General features: G+C 35.6%; 1 protein-coding gene across 1 annotated transcript in view; it reads right to left on the bottom strand.

Annotated features, from left to right (window-relative positions):
- The window catches only part of LOC150094736 (cell adhesion molecule Dscam1-like), a 298945-nt gene that overhangs the window by 101062 nt on the left and 176247 nt on the right, over positions 1–21636 (bottom strand). Inside the window, exon 15 of the mRNA XM_090411654.1 lies at positions 136–206. Within this exon, the coding sequence (XP_090267780.1) occupies positions 136–206 (71 nt within the window). The remainder of the gene's footprint in view (positions 1–135; positions 207–21636) is intronic.

Below are 21636 nucleotides of genomic sequence, written 5' to 3'. Positions count from 1 at the left end.
TTTGGAATAAAAGCCATACTATGTACTAATTAAAAACACTTTTTTTTTTTTTAGCACAGCTCAAATCTACTACTACATTCACTCACAACACTGAGTAAGCAGTAAGTAATTATAGTAAACAAAGTATAATCCTACCTTCCATGTAACTCTAAATGCTGTTGAACTGATAGGCTCTACACGAACATCTAAAGGAGCTCCTTCAGGTGCTACAGATATAAAAATATTTTTAAAAAAAATTAAAAATTAAATTTAATGTTCAAATCAAAGTTTTCAAGAGTGAAATTGAATCATTAAAACTGGTTTCCATCTGACAAGTTTTATTATGTCCACAGCATATCTGTTCAGAAGCTCACAGGCAAGTTTTTCTAACAGTAATATGGGTGCTCTGAAAAGTTCTCGGCCGAACAATGAAAAAACGAATTCATAATTTAAAATTTATTTTTATTTTTCAACATAATCTCCCTTAAGACTAATACATCTATTGAAATGATGTTCCAGTGCCATTATCCTGTCCCTGTAGTGGTTCTCAGTAGGATCTGCAAAATACTACTCTACAGCTGCAATCACATTTTGATTAGAAGAAAAACGCAGGAATAGTTTTAGTTTTGGGAAGAGATAAGTCAGAGGGAGCCAAATCTGGAGAATAGGTGGATGCTCCAACAATTCATAGTGCAGATCTCTTAATTTTCCTATTGCCAAAACACATATGCGGGCAGGTGCATTGTCCTAATGAAAGACGATTTTTTTCTTCTGCAAACCAGGTCTTTTCTCACAAATTTTTTTTGTCTAGTCTGGTTAAAAGATCAGAGTAATATCCCTGGTTACTGTTTTACTCTTTTCAAGATAATTAATAAACAAAATACCTTTAACATCCTAAAACACTGATGCCATGACCTTTCCTGCTGATGGAACGACTGTCTTCTTTGCCGCTGAACAACCGGCTTCTATCCACCGTTTTGACTGTTGTTTGGATTCTAGTGTGTAATGGTGAATCCAAGTCTTATTCATAGTAATAAATTGATGCACAAATCTGTTTTATTCTTGTTAAAATGCTCCAAGCAATGTTCAGAGATTTTCATGCAAGTGCGTTTTTAATCTGCTGTGAGCAAGCACAGCACCCATCTTAAACAAAGCATTCCCATTTGCAATTCTTCATGCAAAATATATCCTACGCATTCTTTTGAAATGCCTATAGTCTCAGCAATTTCACGCACTTTGACTCGCCAGTCATCCAATACCATATTGCGCACTTGATCAATGATTTCTGGTGTTATTACACTTTTTGGACATTCTTCATGTGGATCATCTTCAAGGCTGGTACGGCCACGTTTAAACTCAGCAGCCCATTTCTTAATTATCGAAAATGAAGGTGAAGAGTGCCCATAAACTTTTATGAACTTCGAATGAATTTCTTTTGGTGTTAAACCCTCTTTTACAAAGAATTTTATAACTACACAATACTCAATTTTATCCATTTCAATGGATACAGACAACACTTTTGCTTCAGATAGCTGTATAAAACCAACAACTTGATAGAATGACTTGCAGTATCAACTTGTAAAAAAAAAAAAAAAAAAAAAATGGTGCTGATAGTGTTGCCATCAATGGTCGAGGCCTAGAACTTTTCAGACACCTTCGTATTTTTATACTAGAATTTATCATACACAACAGTAAATAAAGGAAAGCTGAACACTATAAATATATTACACAGAATCTGTCAAAAAAAATTCTTTACTTGCTAAGAATGAGACTGAGATTTCAGGAATTTCAAAAATGATTTATTTTAATTTAAACCTAGAGGGACACTTAACCTATTTACTAAAGCATGTATAAAAAAATAATAAATAAATAAACAAACTAAAAAAATTAGTTTTTCTCATTTTTTTACTCTTTTTCTCTCTCTCTCTCTCTATATATATATATATAGAGAGAGAGAGAGAGAAAGAGAGAGAGAGAGTAAACTATGTTTATTTTTCATTGTCTGAAATATCAATTATCCTAATGTTTCTAAAATTCAGCAACAACAATTTGTGCATATGATCATGTGTTATTGCTTTTTTGTATTTTCTATATATCTTATCTTTTCTACATTACCAAATTTCTAAATGAAACAAATCAGGAAATGATTGACAAAATTTCTCATTCTTCTTTTCATTTTATTTATTTCTGTTCTCTGCTACCTGGTTTCTGCCCCCCCCCCCCCCATGGTTACTCCTTTATGAGAAAAATTACTGTATTAATCTTATGTAAATTTTTGATTATTATCTTATATTAATTTTAATTTTTTTTAATTAGGAATTTACTGACCATCTCCTGTTTTACTTAAGCTGTAGTGGCACTTTTAAAATTGATTGTTTTATTGCATTTTAGTTTGTGTGCCATAATACTTAGGCAAAAATTTTACACCTAATAAATTTATTTCATGTAAGTTTAAGTTTACATCTAATTTTTCACAAAAAAAAAGACATGATGCAATAAGAGAACATTATGAGAAAGCAAATGGAGTGAGTGAGAGATTGGGCAGATTCCAAAATTTTTTGGATTCTGTAGCAGCACTCAGAAATCAACCGAATTTAAACAAATACAAATGCATAAAACTTACAATTTGGGAAAATAATTGTCAGAGATCCCAGTTTACACCATAGGCCAGCTACAAACGTCTATAGAGGGCACACCACCTAGACAGGACTTTAGAGTCACCTACATGTTTCATTAAGCATTAGGTTGTCTGTGTGTGTGTATTATAAGTATTATTTGTACTCCCTGAAGATATCTCAGTGACTGAGATGAAATATTGGAAGCATTAAAATTAGTTTCTAGTCCTTTCATGTGCTGTCAATACTCCATTAAACCTCCAACATACTGTCAGTATCTGCAAAAATTCTGTAAAATATTGATAAATAGGATTAAAAGTGAAACAGAAAAAATGCAAAAGCATGAACAAGTTGGCCTTAGAACAGGCGTGCATCACAACTTTACCTTAAGGAAATCACTGAACAAATCATACAGCTTACCTCATTATACTTAAATTTTATAGTTTGCCAAGGCATTTGACAGTATTGATAAAAAAAAACAATATGATTAATTATTAGAAATTATGGTATTCCTGACAATATGTAATAATATGCAAAGAAATGTATAAATGAAGTAAAAGTTGTGTTACTGCACAGCAAACAACGAAATGGTTTGAAATAGTTACCAGTGTGAGATAGGGTTGTATAATTTCTGGTTTACCGTTTAACATAGGCATTAATTGGATTATGAGAAAAGTTACAGGTGTAACTTTATAACATAACTCTATGTCACAATCAGAAAATCTTGATTATTCAGACAACAGTTTTGATATATAAGCAAAACAGGAAGCATTGTATAAAACGGTTGAAAAGGTTAATCTTAAAATAAATATAAACAAAACAAAAGTTCCTAAATGGAAAGTAAATGCCATAAAGAAATTAAAATCTATTAACATGCAATAGAAAAAATTAAGAATTTTTCATACAAATACTGAAGGTGGAACTAACAGGGATATAATGCAAAGATTGACGAAAGAAAATACTTCTTTCAGAAAATTAAATAATATATGGAGATCATTGAAATATCATAAAACCAAAATAAAGATCTTCAAGAGCAATTTTAAGGCTATATTATTATATGGAGTAAAGACAGAAATTGACCAAAAAACATGAAGGTAAATTAAGAAGTTTTCAAACAAAATGTCTGCATAAAATATTAAAAATATTTTGGTCCCCAACATATAACAAATTATGACAAATTAATTTTTCATACAAATACTGAAGGAGGAACTAACAGGGATATAATGCAAAGATTGATGAAAGAAAATACTTCTTTCAGAAAATTAAATAATATATGGAGATCATTGAAATATCATAAAACCAAAATAAAGATCTTCAAGAGCAATTTTAAGGCTATATTATTATATGGAGTAAAGACAGAAATTGACCAAAAAACATGAAGGTAAATTAAGAAGTTTTCAAACAAAATGTCTGCATAAAATATTAAAAATATTTTGGTCCCCAACATATAACAAATTATGACTTTATACAAAGTGACTGAGCAAGAAGGTATCACCAGTGAAACATAAAAAAATGCAGATGGAAATGGATTAGACATATACTGAGAACAGCAAAAGAGAGATTCCAAGAGAAGCTTTCACATGGATTTGAGGGGAAAAGGAAAAGACCTAAATTAACTTGGCAGAGAATGGCATAAAAGGAAAGAAGAATGGTTGGTTGGGAGAGAAGCATGAATTAGTGGAACAAGGTATCTGGAAGAAATGGATCTCAGCATATGTGCCATGAGGAACAAAGAGGATAAGTAAGTATTCTAAAGTCAGTTTGATTAGCAACTTTTTTTTTTTTTAAATGTTGGACCCATACATATACGAGAGGTTGGCTGGTCAACCTCTCGTATGTTAGTACTGTATATGGGTAGTGGGTTGGGAAAGGAAAAACTTGTTTACATTTGATTTAAAAGCCTGTATGTTGTAATCCTTGGGAAAATACATCAGGGGGAAAGACTGTTCCCCCTGATGTATTGTGTGCATCCATACAGTAGAAGGGATAAGGAAAAGAAACTTGTTATGTGGTTTTCAAGGTCTACTGTGAAAGGATGTTGGGCAGCAACTGTATGTGTTCCGATGGGCTTAGTACAGAGTGGGGGAATTATTGATGCTGTTTTAGATGAACATTTCCCATGGAAATTGTATCTGAGCCCCACTGGAGGATGGCTTGGAGGTCAGAATTAAGGGTGGTTAATGTTCTGTGGGTTGAAGTGAGTTGTGTAGAGTAGAGTTTGTCAAATGAAAGGGAGGAGTGCAATGTGCTGTTGTCTGCAAAACTGTGTATTGGGTTGGAGGTCAACCGAAGCAGGTCATTGATATACAAACGGAAGAGGATCGATGAGAAAACTGAACCTTGTGGGACCCGCATTAGTTGGATGGTGAGAGAATAGGAAGCAGTCTACCATCACACATAGTGAGTGTGCATCCATACAGGAAGCTAGCAATCCATCTTCAGAAGTCCTGAGACAGTCCAAATGATGAGAGTTTGCTCAGTAAGCCTTTGTGCCACACCTGGTCAAAGGCTTTAGAGATATCACAACTTTAGCGATATCATTCACCAAATTTTTCCATGGTTTGTCCAGCGATGGGTGATGTATGAGAGTAGATCTCCTGTTGATCGGCATCGATGTAATCCGTACTGGTGGTCGCTTAATAGCTGGGTACCTTCAAGCTAGAATAGGAGCTGAAAGTTGATGGTTTTCTCCATCACTTTGGATAGGACTGAAGTGAGTGAGATAGTGTGGTAGTTAGATGGCAGTGATTTGGCCCGCTTTTTAGGAATGGGTTGAATGTGGGTCAGTTTCCAGGCTTTGGGATATATATCAGTGGAGTAAGAGGGTATGTACAGATGACATAGGATAGGAATCAGTTCTGCTGCACAGACCTTCAGGACAATTAAAAGAATGCCAATCAGGGCAAAGAGACTTTTTTGTGTCTAATTTAGACAACAGGTTTATGATCGCTTTTTGGCAAAAAGATACAGGGGACATTGTATGTTGTGCAAATGACTGGATGACATTTGCCATTGTCAGTTATGTTGCATTAGAGGCAAAGTGTGAAGCCAGGAGGTTAGATTTTTCCATGGGTGATGTTGCAATTGAGCTGTCTGGATAAGATAGAGGTGGGAATAGTGTAGGGCAAAAGTTACGACCAATTGCCTTGGCGAGAGACTAAAAGGCTGGGCTGCCATTTCGACAGACTGCAAGCTTCCTGCTTTTTGCCTGTTCAAATTCTGTTTTAGAAGCATTGATAATTTTCTTGCGTCTGTTTTGGGCTTCAGTATAGGCACTGAAGGAGGATGAGGTTCTTGATTTGAGCCAATTATGATATGCTTGATTTTCATTTGTACACCCTTGGCACATATGTTGGAGGACCGGGGTTTAGATAGGGGACAGCAGTTCAGAGTAGTGTGGGAAATGTATGTTTTCACAACAGTGAGGATTATTTTGGTGATACGTTCAGTGCATATGTTTGGACTGGAAGACAGGAAACAATAATCCAACCATGGGAATGAAGTAGTAGTCTCAGAGACTGTCCCAATTGGCACTGTTATAATGCCAAAAACTACTCTTGTGTGGGAGTGACTGTGTAAGCGTTGTTGCATGGGACAGGAGATGAGCGCTAGGTTGTGATCAGAATTACCCAGGGGTGCTCACTACATTCACAGCATATTTGGAGGGATCATTGATAAGGAAGAAATCTAGGGTATTTGGAGAGTGGTTTGGGTTATCTAGTATTCTGGTTGGTTTTTGAACAATTTGTGTACGGTCATTAGTGATGGCAAATGTTTCGGCATCTCTGTCTGCAGGATCTGTACAACTGGAAAAGGAAAGCCAATTGATGTTATTGGACACTGTTTGGAGAGAGAGGGACTGGAGAAAATGAACTTTTAAGGAGAGGAAATGAAAGAGCTCAGAGTGGTTGGTAGTATTAGGAGAGCAATAGAGACAGCAGATGAATTTGACTGAGTGAGAGAGGGATATTTTCAACCAAAGAAGGTCGAAATTGGGTGATTCTAGGTTAGGTGCTCTCTGGCAGGGTATGTCAGAGCGGATATATGCACAGACACCACCCTTGAGTCGAAAGGAGTTAAATAGTGTATAGTTAGGAAGGTTGAGATGGATAGTGCTGGGGGAAGGTGAGATTTAGGTTTCTGTTAAAAGGAGTAGGTGGGGTTTGGTGGACTGCAGATGGTAGTGGACACTATTAAGGTTGGAGTTGAGGCCACGGATGTTGGTGAAATGGATACGCAAAGTTCTGTGAGGCATGGATTTGACTGCAAGGGTCTTGCACGTTTCCTATACAGTTCCTGCATACTGGTCTCCTTGGTGGCATCACTTGGTTTTTGCACTAGTTTGATTTGTTTGTAGTCTATCATCCAACTGTTGTCTCCATTTTGGCATTTTTCTTCCAGTTGTCTTTGGAGTTGGCATCTTTGTTCTCTCTGGGCGAAAGTTAAATCAGGTCAAGCACGTACAAGTGACTGGGGGCAAGTGTCCTATAGCTTGTTGTTTATTGCCATTATAAATTTGGATGTGTCTATCAGTGTTCATATTTGTAAATTTAGGGACACAAAAACACACGTGTTGAATAGATTATTTTATTAATTACTAATAAAATAAAACTTGACATTTCGACCTCTGTATCGAGGTCATCATCGGAAGAATACAAGTGTATACGGAACCAAGCTACATGCTCATGCCCTGTATACCAGTAAACTAAATCTAAGTAGTTAGTTAATCCTTTTCCCTAGCCTGAATTCTAGTGATAAAAAAAATAAAATTAAATTAAATTAAAATAAATAAATAAATAAATAAATACAACTACAATAAACTGCTAAAGTTCTTGTGTATTAATATTCTTCTGGATAGTTCTGATTGTTATAATATGATTTCTTTCAGTTGCAGTTTGAAAGTTACAAACACTTCACCAGGTTGTTTCTTGTAGTGGGATTTTTCTATGGTTAGTTTAGGTTGTTATACAGGTTGTAAATGGATCCTCCACATTCTTTAAATGGTTAGGCCATCATTTTTGTTGAGATTTGGGTTGTGTTTGAGCATTTCATATGATTCTTTAAATTTTCTCTCAAACCAGGTTTTGGTGCGGTGTAGGGACTTGGTATTTTTCCAATCAATTCTATGGTATGTTTGGAGTGCGTGGTCAAAAACCTTTTAGACCATACAACATACATTGAAAAAATGAACCATTTAATATCAGACCACAACACCTACCAAATGGTAAACTACAACCCCACAAAACGTAACAAAAAGAAAACAACTGAATTAATCAAATCTGTCCACACGTGGCCTGAAGAAACAACAAAAAAATTAATACCTTAGTATGCATGTGCGCCCAGAATTTATGGCCTGCCAAAAATACACAAACCAGGCACACTGCTTCGTCCAATTGTTGAAGGAATTGACAGCCCAAATTATCACTCAGCCAAAAAATTAGCTGCCACACACAAGGAATTGGTAGGTCAGTCCACTTCCTACATAAAAAATACACAACATTTCATTAATAAAATTAAAAACATTACACTCAACGACCAAGATTTATTAGTCAGCTTTGACATAACTTCCCTTTTCACCAATATCCCAATCAACGACACGATCTTGCTCCTACAGAACATATTTCCACATGACATCATGGCTCTCTTTGCCCACGTACTCTGCTCTGGATATTTCATGTGGCAAAACAATTTTTACCTTCAAAAAGACGGTACAGTCATGGGCTCACCACTTTCTCCTCCAATAGCTAACTTTTATATGGAAGACTTTGAGCAATGTGCTCTAGAGACAGCATGTCTAAAGCCAAAATTTGGCTCAGATATGTTGACGATATTTTCGCCATTTGACCCCACGTCCGCGAAGCTCTAAATACTTTCCTTAGCCACCTAAACAAACAATACAAACGTATCCAATTCACCACTGAAATGGAAAAAAACAACTCTCTTCCTTTCCTAGACACACTTGTTACACATCTTCCCTCTGGCTGTCTCTCCTTCTCAGTGTACTGCAAACCTACACACACAGGCCAATACATACACAAAAATTCTTACCACCATCCAACACAAAAACTAGGTGTCATAAGTACCCTTAAACACAGAGCCCTAACTGCTCTAAACCAGGAATACAAGATCATCAACCAAACATTTATCAAAAATGGATACAGTAAAAAAACTATTCATAAGATCCTCCATAAAGATACCAATAAGAACAAAAAAGATTTCAAGAATGCTATTGCCATTCCTTATGTTAGAGGCATTTCTGAAAAAATAGACAGAACACTTCGCAAATACAACATTAAAACCACCTTTAAACCCCCAAATAAGTTAAGACACCTACTCAGTTCTTGTAAAGATCCTCTTCCACACCTAGCCCACCCAGAGGTATATAATACAAAATACAATGCACATGCAACATACCATACATAGGGGAAACAGGGCAAACTATCCCAATCAGACAAGACGAACACAAACGACACATTAAATATCTCCATTTTGGTAAAACCGGCCTTTCTGACCACGCACTCCAAACATACCACAGAATTGATTGGAAAAATACCAAGTTCCTACACCGCACCAAAATCTGGTTTGAGAGAAAATTTAAAGAGTCATGTGAAATGCTTAAACACAACCCAAATCTCAACAAAAATGATGGCCTAACCATTTCAAGAATGTGGAGGACCCATCTACAACCTGTATAACAACCTAAACTAGCCATAGAAAAATTCCACTACAAGAAGACAACCTGGCAAAGAAGTGTTTGTAACTTTCAACAGCAACTGAAAGAAATTATTATAACAATCAGAACTATCCAGAAGAATATTAATACATGAGGACTTTAGCAGTTTATTGTAGTTGTATTTATTTATTTTTTTTTTGGGGTGCTTAAGGGTCAAAGCTGTATAACTGAGAGGAGACCTCCACATAGCCTTTAAAGGAATGCGGAGAACCGACCAGGGCTTCTGACTTAATGTCCAATCCTCACCTTCTCGTGGTGCACCCTGTTGGGTATCTACTTGGATACTGAACAGACGAGGATGGGCTGGCAATTTGGGATTTAGCCGACCAAATTGTATTCTTATTGGTTAAACCAAAATATAGAATGATGGTACAACATGACAAAATTTCATGCCGGCTGGGGCATCGCCCGGTTAAACAAGGCCCCCGTTGTTTTCGCCAGGGAACCAGGGCGAACAGCGAAAAGTCAGCTACTGGAACAAATCTGAAAATAAACCCCAACTCAACATCACCAGAGTTAAAGATCGGTACTATCAACATAAGAAGCCTGAATGGCAAAGAAATGGAGCTAGCTGAGGAATTAGATAAGTACCAGATCGACATAATAGGGGTGACTGAAACAAAAAAGACCAAAACTGGTGAGATCTTTCTGAGCAATAAATACAAACTGTTATATTCAGGAAATGACAAAGGAAAAGAAGGAGTAGCCATAGTATTCAACACAAAATACGAGGCTAATCTTCTTGAATGGCAGTCAGTCTCAAGTAGAGTAATGTGGGCAAATATGAGAATGGGGAACTGGACAATGAGACTTATTTGTGCCTATGGTCCCACAGAAGGTTCTACTAAGGTAGAAGTGGAGGGATTTTTTGAGGCTTTAGAAAAAGCAACTGACACAATGAAAAAGGAAAAGTTGGTCCTTGTTGGGGATCTAAATAGCAGAGCAGGAAATGATTGCGAGACATACAAAAATATTTTGGGAAAATTTGGAGAAAAGAGCAAAGCTAATAATAATGGCAAATATCTGTTGGATTTCTGCTCAGGACATGGACTGGTTATTACTAACACCATGTTCCAACATAAAAATGTGCACAAATTCTCATGGAGAGAAGAGGCTAGGAATAAGAAAAGTCTCATTGACTATGTTATTGTTGATAGTGATATTTTCTCCCTGGTGCAGGACACCAGAGTGTACAGAGGATTTGAAATTGGAAGTGATCACTATTTAGTCTTGAGCAGGATAAAATTGAATTTCATATTGAAAAGAAGAACATGTAAGAAAGTTTTAACGCGAATAAAAGTTGAGCAGCTCTCAGATGTGAGCTGTAGGCTAAAATACACAAAGATTATTGAAGAAAAAATGAAAGAGTTTGAGAACAGGAATCAAACCTTGGAGATTCAGTGGCAAACTGAAGAAAACATTGATTGATTCTGCCAGAGAGGCATGTGGTGAGGTTATCTGTAAGGATAAAAAAATCAGAACTCCCTGGTGGACACAGGAAGTTAAAGAGGCAGTGAAGGAAAAGAAGAAAGCATACCAAAAGTTCCTGTCAAATAAGTCAGCTTGTGCTCTTAGAGAATATAGAGACAAATGCAAGAATGCTAAACACTGTGTAAAACTAGCTAAACAAAAGTCATGGGAGGACTTTGGCAAGAATATAGAAAATAAATATCAAGAAGGTGGCAAAATATAATGGAGGTTGTTGAAGAAGCTGAAGAATGGAGGAAAGAGTGCTATAAAAGGAATTAGAGATAAAGGTGACATGAAAACGGGAGAAAAAGATATCCTTGAAGTATGGAGTAATTACTTTGAAAAACTGCTAAATGAAACAAGCAGTGATGACAGCACAGTGATAAAAAACACTGACCAGGCATGCAGTCAGGAATACATATCCATACTTGAAGTAGAAAAAGCCATCAAAGGCTTGAAATGTGGAAAGGCAGCAGGAGTAGATGATATTCGACCAGAAATGCTGAAGTATGGTGGTATAAGAGTCTTACAGTGGCTGCACTGCATAGTTCAGAAAGCCTGGACAGAGGGACGAATTCCCGATGACTGGAGTAGAGCTCTCATAGTACCTATATATAAAAAGGGAAATAAAACTGCATGTGAGAATTAGAGAGGTATTTCCCTACTGAGTGTTCCTGGCAAGATCTATGCAAGTATACTTGAGAAACGGTTCAGAAGAATTGTGGAAGAAAAGCTTGGTGAAGAACAAGCTGGATTCAGGCCAAATAGAGGCTGTCAGGATCAGATCTTCACTTTACGACAAATAGTCGAGAAAGCATGGGAATATAACAAAGATTTGTATTTAAGTTTTGTCGATCTGGAAAAGGCATATGACAAGGTGCCAAGAGAGAAGCTATTCAATACGCTGCAGTTATATGGTGTCAATGGGGCATTATATCAAGCAATACTTAGTCTTTATTTGAGTTGTAAGTCAGCAGTTAGAATTGAAGGAAGTACAGGAAGATGATTTAATGTTAAATCTGGTGTGAGACAAGGATGTACATTATCCCCTCTGTTATTCATTATCTATATGGATCACATTATGAAGGAAAGTGGTATTAAACATGATATCAAAATTGGAGATGTTAATGTCAGCTCTTTGCTTTATGCAGATGATGTTATACTTCTAAATAAATCCGCTACAAGTCTGCAAGATTCTCTGACTAAATTGAACAGCTGTTATAATAGATATGGTATGAAGGTCAGCAATAAAAAGACAAAGACAATGAAAATAGGCAGAATCATTGAAAATGTCAACTGTGTTGTGAATGGAGAACCTGTGGAACAAGTAAAACATTTCAGCTATTTAGGCACGATTTTTACTGAAGATGGTAAATTAAATATAGAAATAGACAACAGAATAAGCAAAGCTGGTATGGTGGGAAGTCAATTGAATAAATTCATATGGAATAAGAAAGAAATTAGTCGGAACACTAAATTAGCTGTGTACAAGACAGTGTTCAAACCAGTTTTAACTTATGGATCTGAGAGCTGGGTCAGAAGTAAAACACTTGACCAAAGACTAGAGACCACAGATATGAGAGTCCTGAGAAAGATTATAGGTGTGAACAGATGGCATCAATGGCAATATCATATTAAAAACGAGGATATTAGGAAAGAACTTAAAATTGTCAGCATCCAGGAATGTGTTAGCAGAGCTAATCTCAGGTGGTATGGTCACTTAAACAGAATGGGCAAGGAAAGATTAGCAAAACAAGTGTTTTCTGCCAGGTTGGCAGCAAAACGACCTAGAGGAAGACCAAGATATAGGTGGATTGATACTGTACAAAGTGCTTTAGACGATAGAAATATAAGATCTGATAATGTTGGAGTCTTGACAAGTAACAGACTGATTTGGAGGAAAATTGTAGATAGGAAATTAATAATGATGTAATTTTTTCATGTAGTACTATCATATCCTGTACACCCCTTGAGGGTACATAACAGGAATTTGATGATGATGATGATGATGATGATGATGATTTTTTTTTTTTTTTATCACAGGAGGTCAGGCTAGAGAAAAGGATTAACTATGTAGATTTAGTTTACTGGTATACAGGGCATGAGCATGTAGCTTGGTTCCGTATACACTTGTATTCTTCCGATGATGACCTCGATACAGGGGTCGAAACGTCAAGTTTTATTTCATTAGTAATTAATAAAATAATCTGTTCAATACGTGTGTTTTTGTGTCCCTAAATTTACAAATATGAGTGCTGATCACTGTGTAAACTTAAAAGAAAGTGTCTATCAGTGTATCGCAGGTCACTTTCACGAGACGTGGAAAGTTCGTTCCATCCTTTCTTTTGTTTATGGGTCTGAAACAATGGCATTTTTCGATATTTCTGAGATCAAAGTTACATTCTCCTGCTAGTTTTCTGACATCTTCTTTTAACAATTTACTGTTTTCCATCAAAAAGTTCAGGTTAACGACATTAAGTCTCCTATTTTCGGCCTGCAGCAACTTGTGCACCATTGATGCAATTAGTTCACGAAGTTCGTTAGCAGGCACGGGTGCACTTGCGATTAGGCGCTGGTCGTCGAGTGTCTCGAGCTTAGTTTCCAACTTTCAGATTCGATTCTGGAGTATTCGATCATAGTATTAAGGTGTTGTTCGAGGTTTTCAACTCGTTTGCCTAGGTTTAGTAACTGTTTTACAGAAGGGAGGCACACTGTACAGAAGTAAGGCTGGTTGAGATCGGTAAAAAGCTTGTGAGCCAATTCATCTATTTTCGCACAGGAAGTATATAGCCAGTGGCAACAGAAATTGCACAATATACTTTTTTTTATTTCGGTAACTTTGGCTTCACAGCTGCAGCACTTCGTATTGGCATTCGGTTTGTTGGCGATTGGCAGCGCTTCCCTGACAGGACTCGAGATAATCTTTTATTGTTGGCATCTTTACTTCCCACGGTAGGCATAGCGGGTGCTTTCACATGGCTGTTTTTAATTGTAAAAAATAACTGATTTGACGGACTATGGGTACTTACGAGTTGTGAGGAAGTAATCGGTTCCTTAGTACCCTCTCTTAGTTTTCCATTTACTGCTTATTTTGCGCAAAGAACACTTGCAATTACGATAAAATGTGGGAGCACAAGTTTAACATAGCTTATTCACTGGCACCACCTGACTTATTTATATACAAGCTGCTATACAGGTAAGAAATAGTGCCTCAAACAGAAAATTTATACTAAATTTTTGGAGGCTATGGTTGTAATATATCCTGAAAATACTGTTTTCTCTAAAGTTTGGCATTAGTGGTCCAATTGAAATAACTCAGTAAACTTGAACAGTGAATCTAAATACTAAATTTCATTCGGTTTCATAGAGCCCAGAAAAAGGTTGTTTAATTATAGCATGGAAATAACAAGTACACACACAATAAATACAGCCATTTTGTCAATAAAAATAGAACTATAGCAAAAAATAAAATGAAATTAGCATTTCCAAATATAGAGGTTTAACAAATTTTTATTTCTTCACATAAATACAGTTTCAAAAATTTCAAATTATCTCCATTCATGTAAAGAAATAAAAGAATATACTATACCTATGAATAACTGAAATTCTTTCAAATTTTTCATAAGTATTATGATGCCAGCATTTCCATTGCTTTTATGTCAATTATGATTATAAGAAATTTATTATTCAAAAGATCCCTACTGAATGGTGCTAGTTTTGTCATCTGCTGCTGATGCTATTAATGCCATCTGTTTACTCTAAATTTTTCTCATATCCATTGTCTATAGTCCTTGATCAACTGTCCTCTCCCATCCTTCTCTTGCCTTCTAACTTGACTCTCAGATCAATAAGTTAAAACTGGCTTGAACACTGTCTTGCATACTTTTTCTCTTACTCCATATAAATCTTCACCACCATAACTGCCTTTTCCAATGATCAGTGGTGAGCTATAAGGGGCTCGAGCGAGCCCTTTGTTAAATTTTTCTCAAATTTGCGAGTCCCTTGTTCTTCTTGTTTACTTTTTTATTTAAAAAATAAATAAAATTTTTTTTTTGAAACATTAAGCAACAAACTCATACAGTAACCTAACAAAAATTAGTCTATCCAGCAGTGTACAGATGGTTATTTGGAATTATTGTTTCAACTCCTCTATAACGAATGGGCCCAAGTTTGAAAATAAAATAAGCGCATGCACTATCTTTACCCTTCTCCTTTCTGGTAGCCAATTGTATGGTAAAACCAGGAGCCAATCAAATGTTTTATAAAAGATTATAAAAGATTTCATTCGTATTATATTTTGATAGTTAAATGTTTTTCTTATGTGAGATAAATTAACACAGTTGATTGTGTGCAAATATTTCATGTTTAGATCATGAAATATTTGTTTAAAAATTATATTCTTTAGAGGTTGATTGTCCTCTCATATTTTTTGAAATTTGTACACAAGGTGTATTAATAAAAGATTTTCTGTGAAATACGGCTTTTTTTTGCTCAACGATGCAAGCCCTTTGTTAAAATTTCCATAGCTCACCACTGCCAATGATCCATCTGCTCGCATAATATGTCCAAAGTATGTTATCACTGCCTTCAAGGAGCATTCTATTGTTATATTCCTAAAACCTTATTCATTCTTATGTCTCCTCCACATCCATAATTTAAATGAATCAATTGTTCTTTTCTGTCTTTCTCCTTAATGATCCAGCTTTCACATCCATGTATTACTACTGGAAATATATTGTTTTAACAATTATAACTTTTATGGCCTTAGTAATATCTATACTTTTCAAAGTATTTGTCAGGTTTAACATACCCCCCCCCAGAACTATCCTTCTTTTAATATCATCTTCACGATGACCATCATTTCTTATTCTAGACCTCAATAAATCATAACTTACAACTACCTCTATCAGAAATTCATCCGAATTGCATCACTTTTGTTTTGCTGCTTTTTTTGCTTTCCCTATTAACACATCAACCACTCCAGATCTTCCTTAGTTTCCACTATGAGGGTTGTATTGTCTGTATATCATAATTTTTTTTTTCTGTCACCAATCTTAATTCCTGCTGAGTCTTTGTCTGCCATTGTACACTAAGTTTGCCATTCTCATAATATATTCACTATAAACATTAAAAAAGGTGGCAATATACAATTCTGCTTCATCCATTTTCCCAATTCGAACACCATTGGGACAACAAAAAGCCACTAGGTTTCAAAAGGACAACAGAAAGAGTTAAGAGACAATTGACTAAAATGATTTCTGGAATGCTGAGTATGAAAATAGATTGAGGGAATCCAAATTTTCAGTCTGGATAAAAGGATGAGACATGATCAAGAAGTATAAGTTGATAAGGGATTATTAATCTGGTAATGTAGATCAGATTTTTCATGGAACAGGTAAAGACAGGAGGAGAAATAGAGGCCATCACTGAAAGCTGTATGAGGAGGTGGTAAGAAAAGGGATGAGGAGCAGATGTTTTGTGTTGGAGAGTTGTGGGCATCTGGAGAAAGTGAATAAATTCAAGTCTTGGTGGTATCTCGCAATGAGTCACTGACTCTATGGAGATCTGAGGATAATAATAATAATAATTACTATTATTAAAATCATCCATAACGATTACTCATTTAGTACCAACAGGGTAATTTGGTAATGCATTTCTTTGTCTCTGGCAGCTGAACTGCAAGGTCTGTATCATCACCCACCATACATTTCATGCGGTTAGCCTCAACTTCACACTGGATAATCTCAAACTCACCACTACAGGGAACATTATTACTATTATTGATTAAGTGTATTTCTACCCTACCTGGACTTAAATCACCAGATATCATTAGTAATACTCTCCCTCCTCTCCAATTTGTTCTGTCCTTCCTAAAAATACTATATCCTTTGCATGTGATCCTCCAGTTACATCAGACTCTGACAGATAAGATTGCACTGATGAACAATTTTAGGTGTATTCACCAAAGCAATGAACTCAATCCCCTTTGTTTCTGATATTGGCATTTAAGTACAAACAAAACAAATCATCACCTGCTTTTTTATGTACTTAATTCTACAGACTGCTTGACCCAGTTGGCAAGTTTCTCTTTTCCCTCTACTCAAGGTCCAAAGCATTTATTTCAACCCCTTTGCCAATACATAACCAATCTCAATGACATATCATTATCATATTCTTACACATTTTCTCCATTCATTCTTCCCATGACAATCTTGTTTCCTTGACATTAGGTCTCACCCCATAAGTAATTTTTCCAGTCTCTTGATGTTAAATCCATTCACAAACTTTTCTACCATCAAACTCAATCCAAAAATTCACACTTATTTCTTTTACACCTGCGCAATGAATCATTTGACATCATAGCCTTCCTTAACTCAGTAGGTTGCATCTTGGTAGCAACCAACAGTTTTATTCTCTCACTTTTCTTTTTTCGCTTCTTCCAACATGCCTTTGATATTATCTCTCATACTACATACATTTGTCACAAATTAAATCATTACTACAAGCACTACCATCTCTTCTACTTTTCTGTTTCTCTGTAACATTTGTCATATCTTTAATTCCCCCCCCCCACACACACACAACCAGGAAGCTTGAAATAACAACTATCAGTAAGTGCAAATATTATCATTGAATTATCATATTACTTGTTTTTAATTATATTCTAATTGACTTTGTTGTAGTTATTCTGTTACCAACTACAGTGCTTTCCTGCCTCTTCTTGTTTTGATTATTTTTCTTATTGTTTCCTAATTTTTATTTATTTCTTATATTTTTATAATTTTTTTATTTATTATATAAAAAAATTAATTTTTTATAATTTATTTTTCTTATTGCCAGCCTGGTTGGTCGAGTGGATAGCGTATCCGCTCTTCAGTCAAAAGGCAGCAGGTTCGAATCCTGCCATGGGCATGGATGTGATTATCTGTGGAAATACTAGTGGGTTTATATTTATTATATAAAAAAATTAATAATTTTTTATAATTCATCATCATCATCATCATCAAATTCCTGCCATGTACCCTCAAGGGGTGTACAGGATATGACAGTACTACATGAAAAAATTACATCATTACTAACTTCCTATCTACAATTTTCCTCCAAATCAGTCTGTTACTTGTCAAGACTCCAACATTATCAGATCTTATACTTCTATCGTCCAAGGCACCCTGTACCGCATCAATCCACCTATATCTTGGTCTTCCTCTGGGTCGTTTTCCTGCCAACCTGGCAGAGAACACTTGTTTTGCTAATCTTTCCTCTCCCATTCTATTTAAGTGACCATACCATCTGAGATTAGCTCTGCTAACGCATTCTTGGATGCTGACAATGTCAAGTTCTTTCCTAATATCCTCATTTTTAATATGATATTGCCATTGATGCCATCTGTTCACGCCTCTAATCTTTCTCAGGACTCTCATATCTGCGGTCTCTAGTCTTTGGTCAAGTGTTTTACTTCTGACCCAGCTCTCAGATCCATAAGTTAAAATTGGTTTGAACACAGTCTTGTATACAGCTAATTTAGTGTTCCGACTAATTTCTTTCTTATTCCATATGAATTTATTCAATTGACTTCCCACGATACCAGCTTTGCTGATTCTGTTGTCTATTTCTATATTTAGTTTACCATCTTCAGTAAAAATTGTGCCTAAGTAGCTGAAATGTTTTACTTGTTCCACAGGTTCTCCATTCACAACACAGTTGACATTTTCAATGATTCTGCCTATTTTCATTGTCTTTGTCTTTTTATTGCAGACCTTCATACCATATCTATTACAACAGCTATTCAATTTAATCAGAGAATCTTGCAGACTTGTAGCGGATTTATTTAGAAGTATAACATCATCCGCATAAAGCAAAGAGCTGACATTAACATCTCCAATTTTGATAATAGATTTAATACCACATTCCTTCATAATGTGATCCATATAGATAATGAATAACAGAGGGGATAATGTACATCCTTGTCTCACACCAGATTTAACATTAAACCATCTTCCTGTACTTCCTTCAATTCTAACTGCTGACTCACAACTCAAATAAAGACTAAGTATTGCTTGATATAATGCCCCATTGACACCATATAACTGCAGCGTATTGAATAGCTTCTCTCTTGGCACCTTGTCATATGCCTTTTCCAAATCGACAAAACTTAAATACAGATCTTTGATAAATTTTTTATAATTTATTTTTCTTATTGCCAGCCTGGTTGGTCGAGTGGTTAGCGTATCCACTCTTCAGTCAAAAGGCTGCAGGTTTGAATCCCGCCATGGGCATGGATGTGGTTGTCTGTGGAAATACTAGTGGTGGTAGTGATGGGCAGTAGATGGCGTTGATGTAGTTGCAATTAGTGGTGGAAACAGTTGTAGAATAGGTGCCCTCTCTCGGTGAGTCTTTGGACTTGCTGGAGTTGACACATAATTTTTTTTTTTTTTTTTGACAAAGTTTATTGTCATCTTCACATGTACAGAATATTTACAATTATACAATTGAAATATTACTATTATATTTTTGTTCACTATAAATATTCAGTACACAACGTTAAGTGAATATCTTATTTAAGAGTGCATAAATAATAATACTAACAATATATTTTACATTTTCCCCATATATATTTACAACGATTCATTTAATGTGTTAAGAGAGAGAGAGAGAGAGACATTTTTCATATTAACGATATTGGATGTTTGAATAATTTTATATAAATATACACAATTCTTTTCTGCATTTTGTCATTTACATTTATATTTCAATCTGCAGTTTATTTTAATTCACAAATTATATTTACAGTTTATTTTTTTTTGTTATCAGTAGGGAATGCTGAATGGATTCGTTTCACTTCTTAACATTGCTATTTTTTTAATCAATAATAATAATGATCATATTATTATTAATAATAATAATTTTGTTTGTTTGGGTGGCATTTCTGCTTTCTTCCTTGTAGCTTCTGCAGAGCTTATCTAAGGAAGATAATAGATAGTAGTGGTCTCGTGGTTTTGTTTTAAAATAATAAATATATATAATAAAAATATTATTATATATATTTATTAATATATTATCAAATATTGCATTATTAAGTAAAGGGCAAATATATGGATGCTTGGGCAAGCGATCATGTCTTCTATATGGTCCAACTTGGGGCAACTCTTAAATTAAATGCTCTTTGTTTTAGTAAATATTATATTATTAAACTAAATATATTTATTATATATTTATATATTATTTATAATTATTAATAATGTGTAAATGAATTTAAGGGAAGGTATGATAGCTGGGTTGGGTAATTTACGGACTCCCTTGATGAGTCCTTGACTCCCTGGAGGTCTCAGATAATAATAACGATTACTATTATCCTAAGTTTCTTTAAGGGATTCTCCACTTTTTCTAATTCTATAGTTGTTTTCCTAATGATTTCTTTTAATCAGGATATTTCAAATGTCAAGTTATACTTGCTTATATTATCAACATCGATGATGCAATGCTTCTGCTCAGCAGTAACAAAGGTTCTCACTGGCACCTTCATTAACTTGTGCTTTTGACACCACTTTGTTCTGACATGCTTTTCATACCATGCTTAAAATAACTTAAAATTAACAATATTTCTACAATTATATTACTAAATGCACTAAATATGGTGAATCTACTAAAATTAACAGGAAAACGATGTTGAATGCATCAGTTCTTGTTGGATTACTGAAGTTAAGCAGCATGAAGCTTGATTAGTGTTTGGGAGGGTGATGTCCTGGAAATACAAGGTTTTTCTGGCATTTCTTACTTTTGAGAAGCCTGGTTAGCTGATTGGTTAGAGTAATTGCTCTCCAGCCAAAAGGCTGTGGGTATGAATCCCACTGTGGGCATGGATGTTTGAGATTGTCTGTAGAAATACTAGCAGTGGTGGTAGGCAGTAGATGGTGTTGGTGTAGTTGGTGGAAAGTTGTAGATTAAGTGCCCTCCCTCAATGAGTCTCTGGACTCCCTCGAGGTGTTACGTAATAATAATACAACTGGATTCAGGATTGGCTGTCTGATAGGTATCAGAGAGTTGTGTATGTTGGGGCAGTTTCAAGGAGGCAGAGGGTTACAAGTAGGGTCCCACAGAACCCAGTACTAGGACCTATATTGTTTAACTTTTATATCAATGGCATTGTCAGTGGATTGCAGGGGGATATTCAGCTGTTTGCGGATGATGTGAAGCCAGGAAGGATTACTAGTAATAGTGCAGATATGGTAGCCCTGCAAGAGGATTTGAATAAACTAGACAGATGGGCAAATGAATGAGGGTCGGTTTAATGTAGCAAAATGTAAGGTCTTGAGGTTTGGGACACTGCATACTCTGTTGGAGGAGCTATACTGCAGGAAGTAGGGGGACAAGAGATCTGGGGTTGTTGATTGATAGAAACCTGAAATTTAGGGGACATATTGCAAAGGTGGTGAAGGTAATAACACAGAAGATTGCTGCAATAATGAGAAGGATGCTGACCTGCAGAAATAAGAGTTATCATTCTGTTGTATAAGACTGTGATCAGATCACACTTAGACTATTGTTCTCAGATTTGATCCCCAGGATTTGAAGAGGATAAATTAACTGTGGAAAGGATACAAAGGCGGATAACAAATATGGCTTCAGGCTGGTACAATGTTAGTTATGAGGATCAGCTGAGGGAATGTGAACTGCAGAGTTTGGTGGATAGAAGGAGAGGTGATATGATTGAGACTTTTAAACCGTTGAGGGGTGGTTAAAGAGTTGACACTGGGGAGTTCTTCTGCTTGGTTGAACAGCAGGAAGGAGTGATGACAAGGGACCAGCCCTGGAAGTTACGAAAGGAAACTGTGAGCAAAA

The sequence above is a fragment of the Typopeltis vanoorti genome, chromosome 21, assembly GCF_054136105.1.
Source record: "Typopeltis vanoorti isolate ZY-2024b chromosome 21, IOZ_Tvanoo_1.0, whole genome shotgun sequence".
In the NCBI taxonomy this organism is placed as follows: domain Eukaryota; kingdom Metazoa; phylum Arthropoda; class Arachnida; order Uropygi; family Thelyphonidae; genus Typopeltis; species Typopeltis vanoorti.
This window is presented reverse-complemented; position numbering and strand designations above follow the sequence as displayed.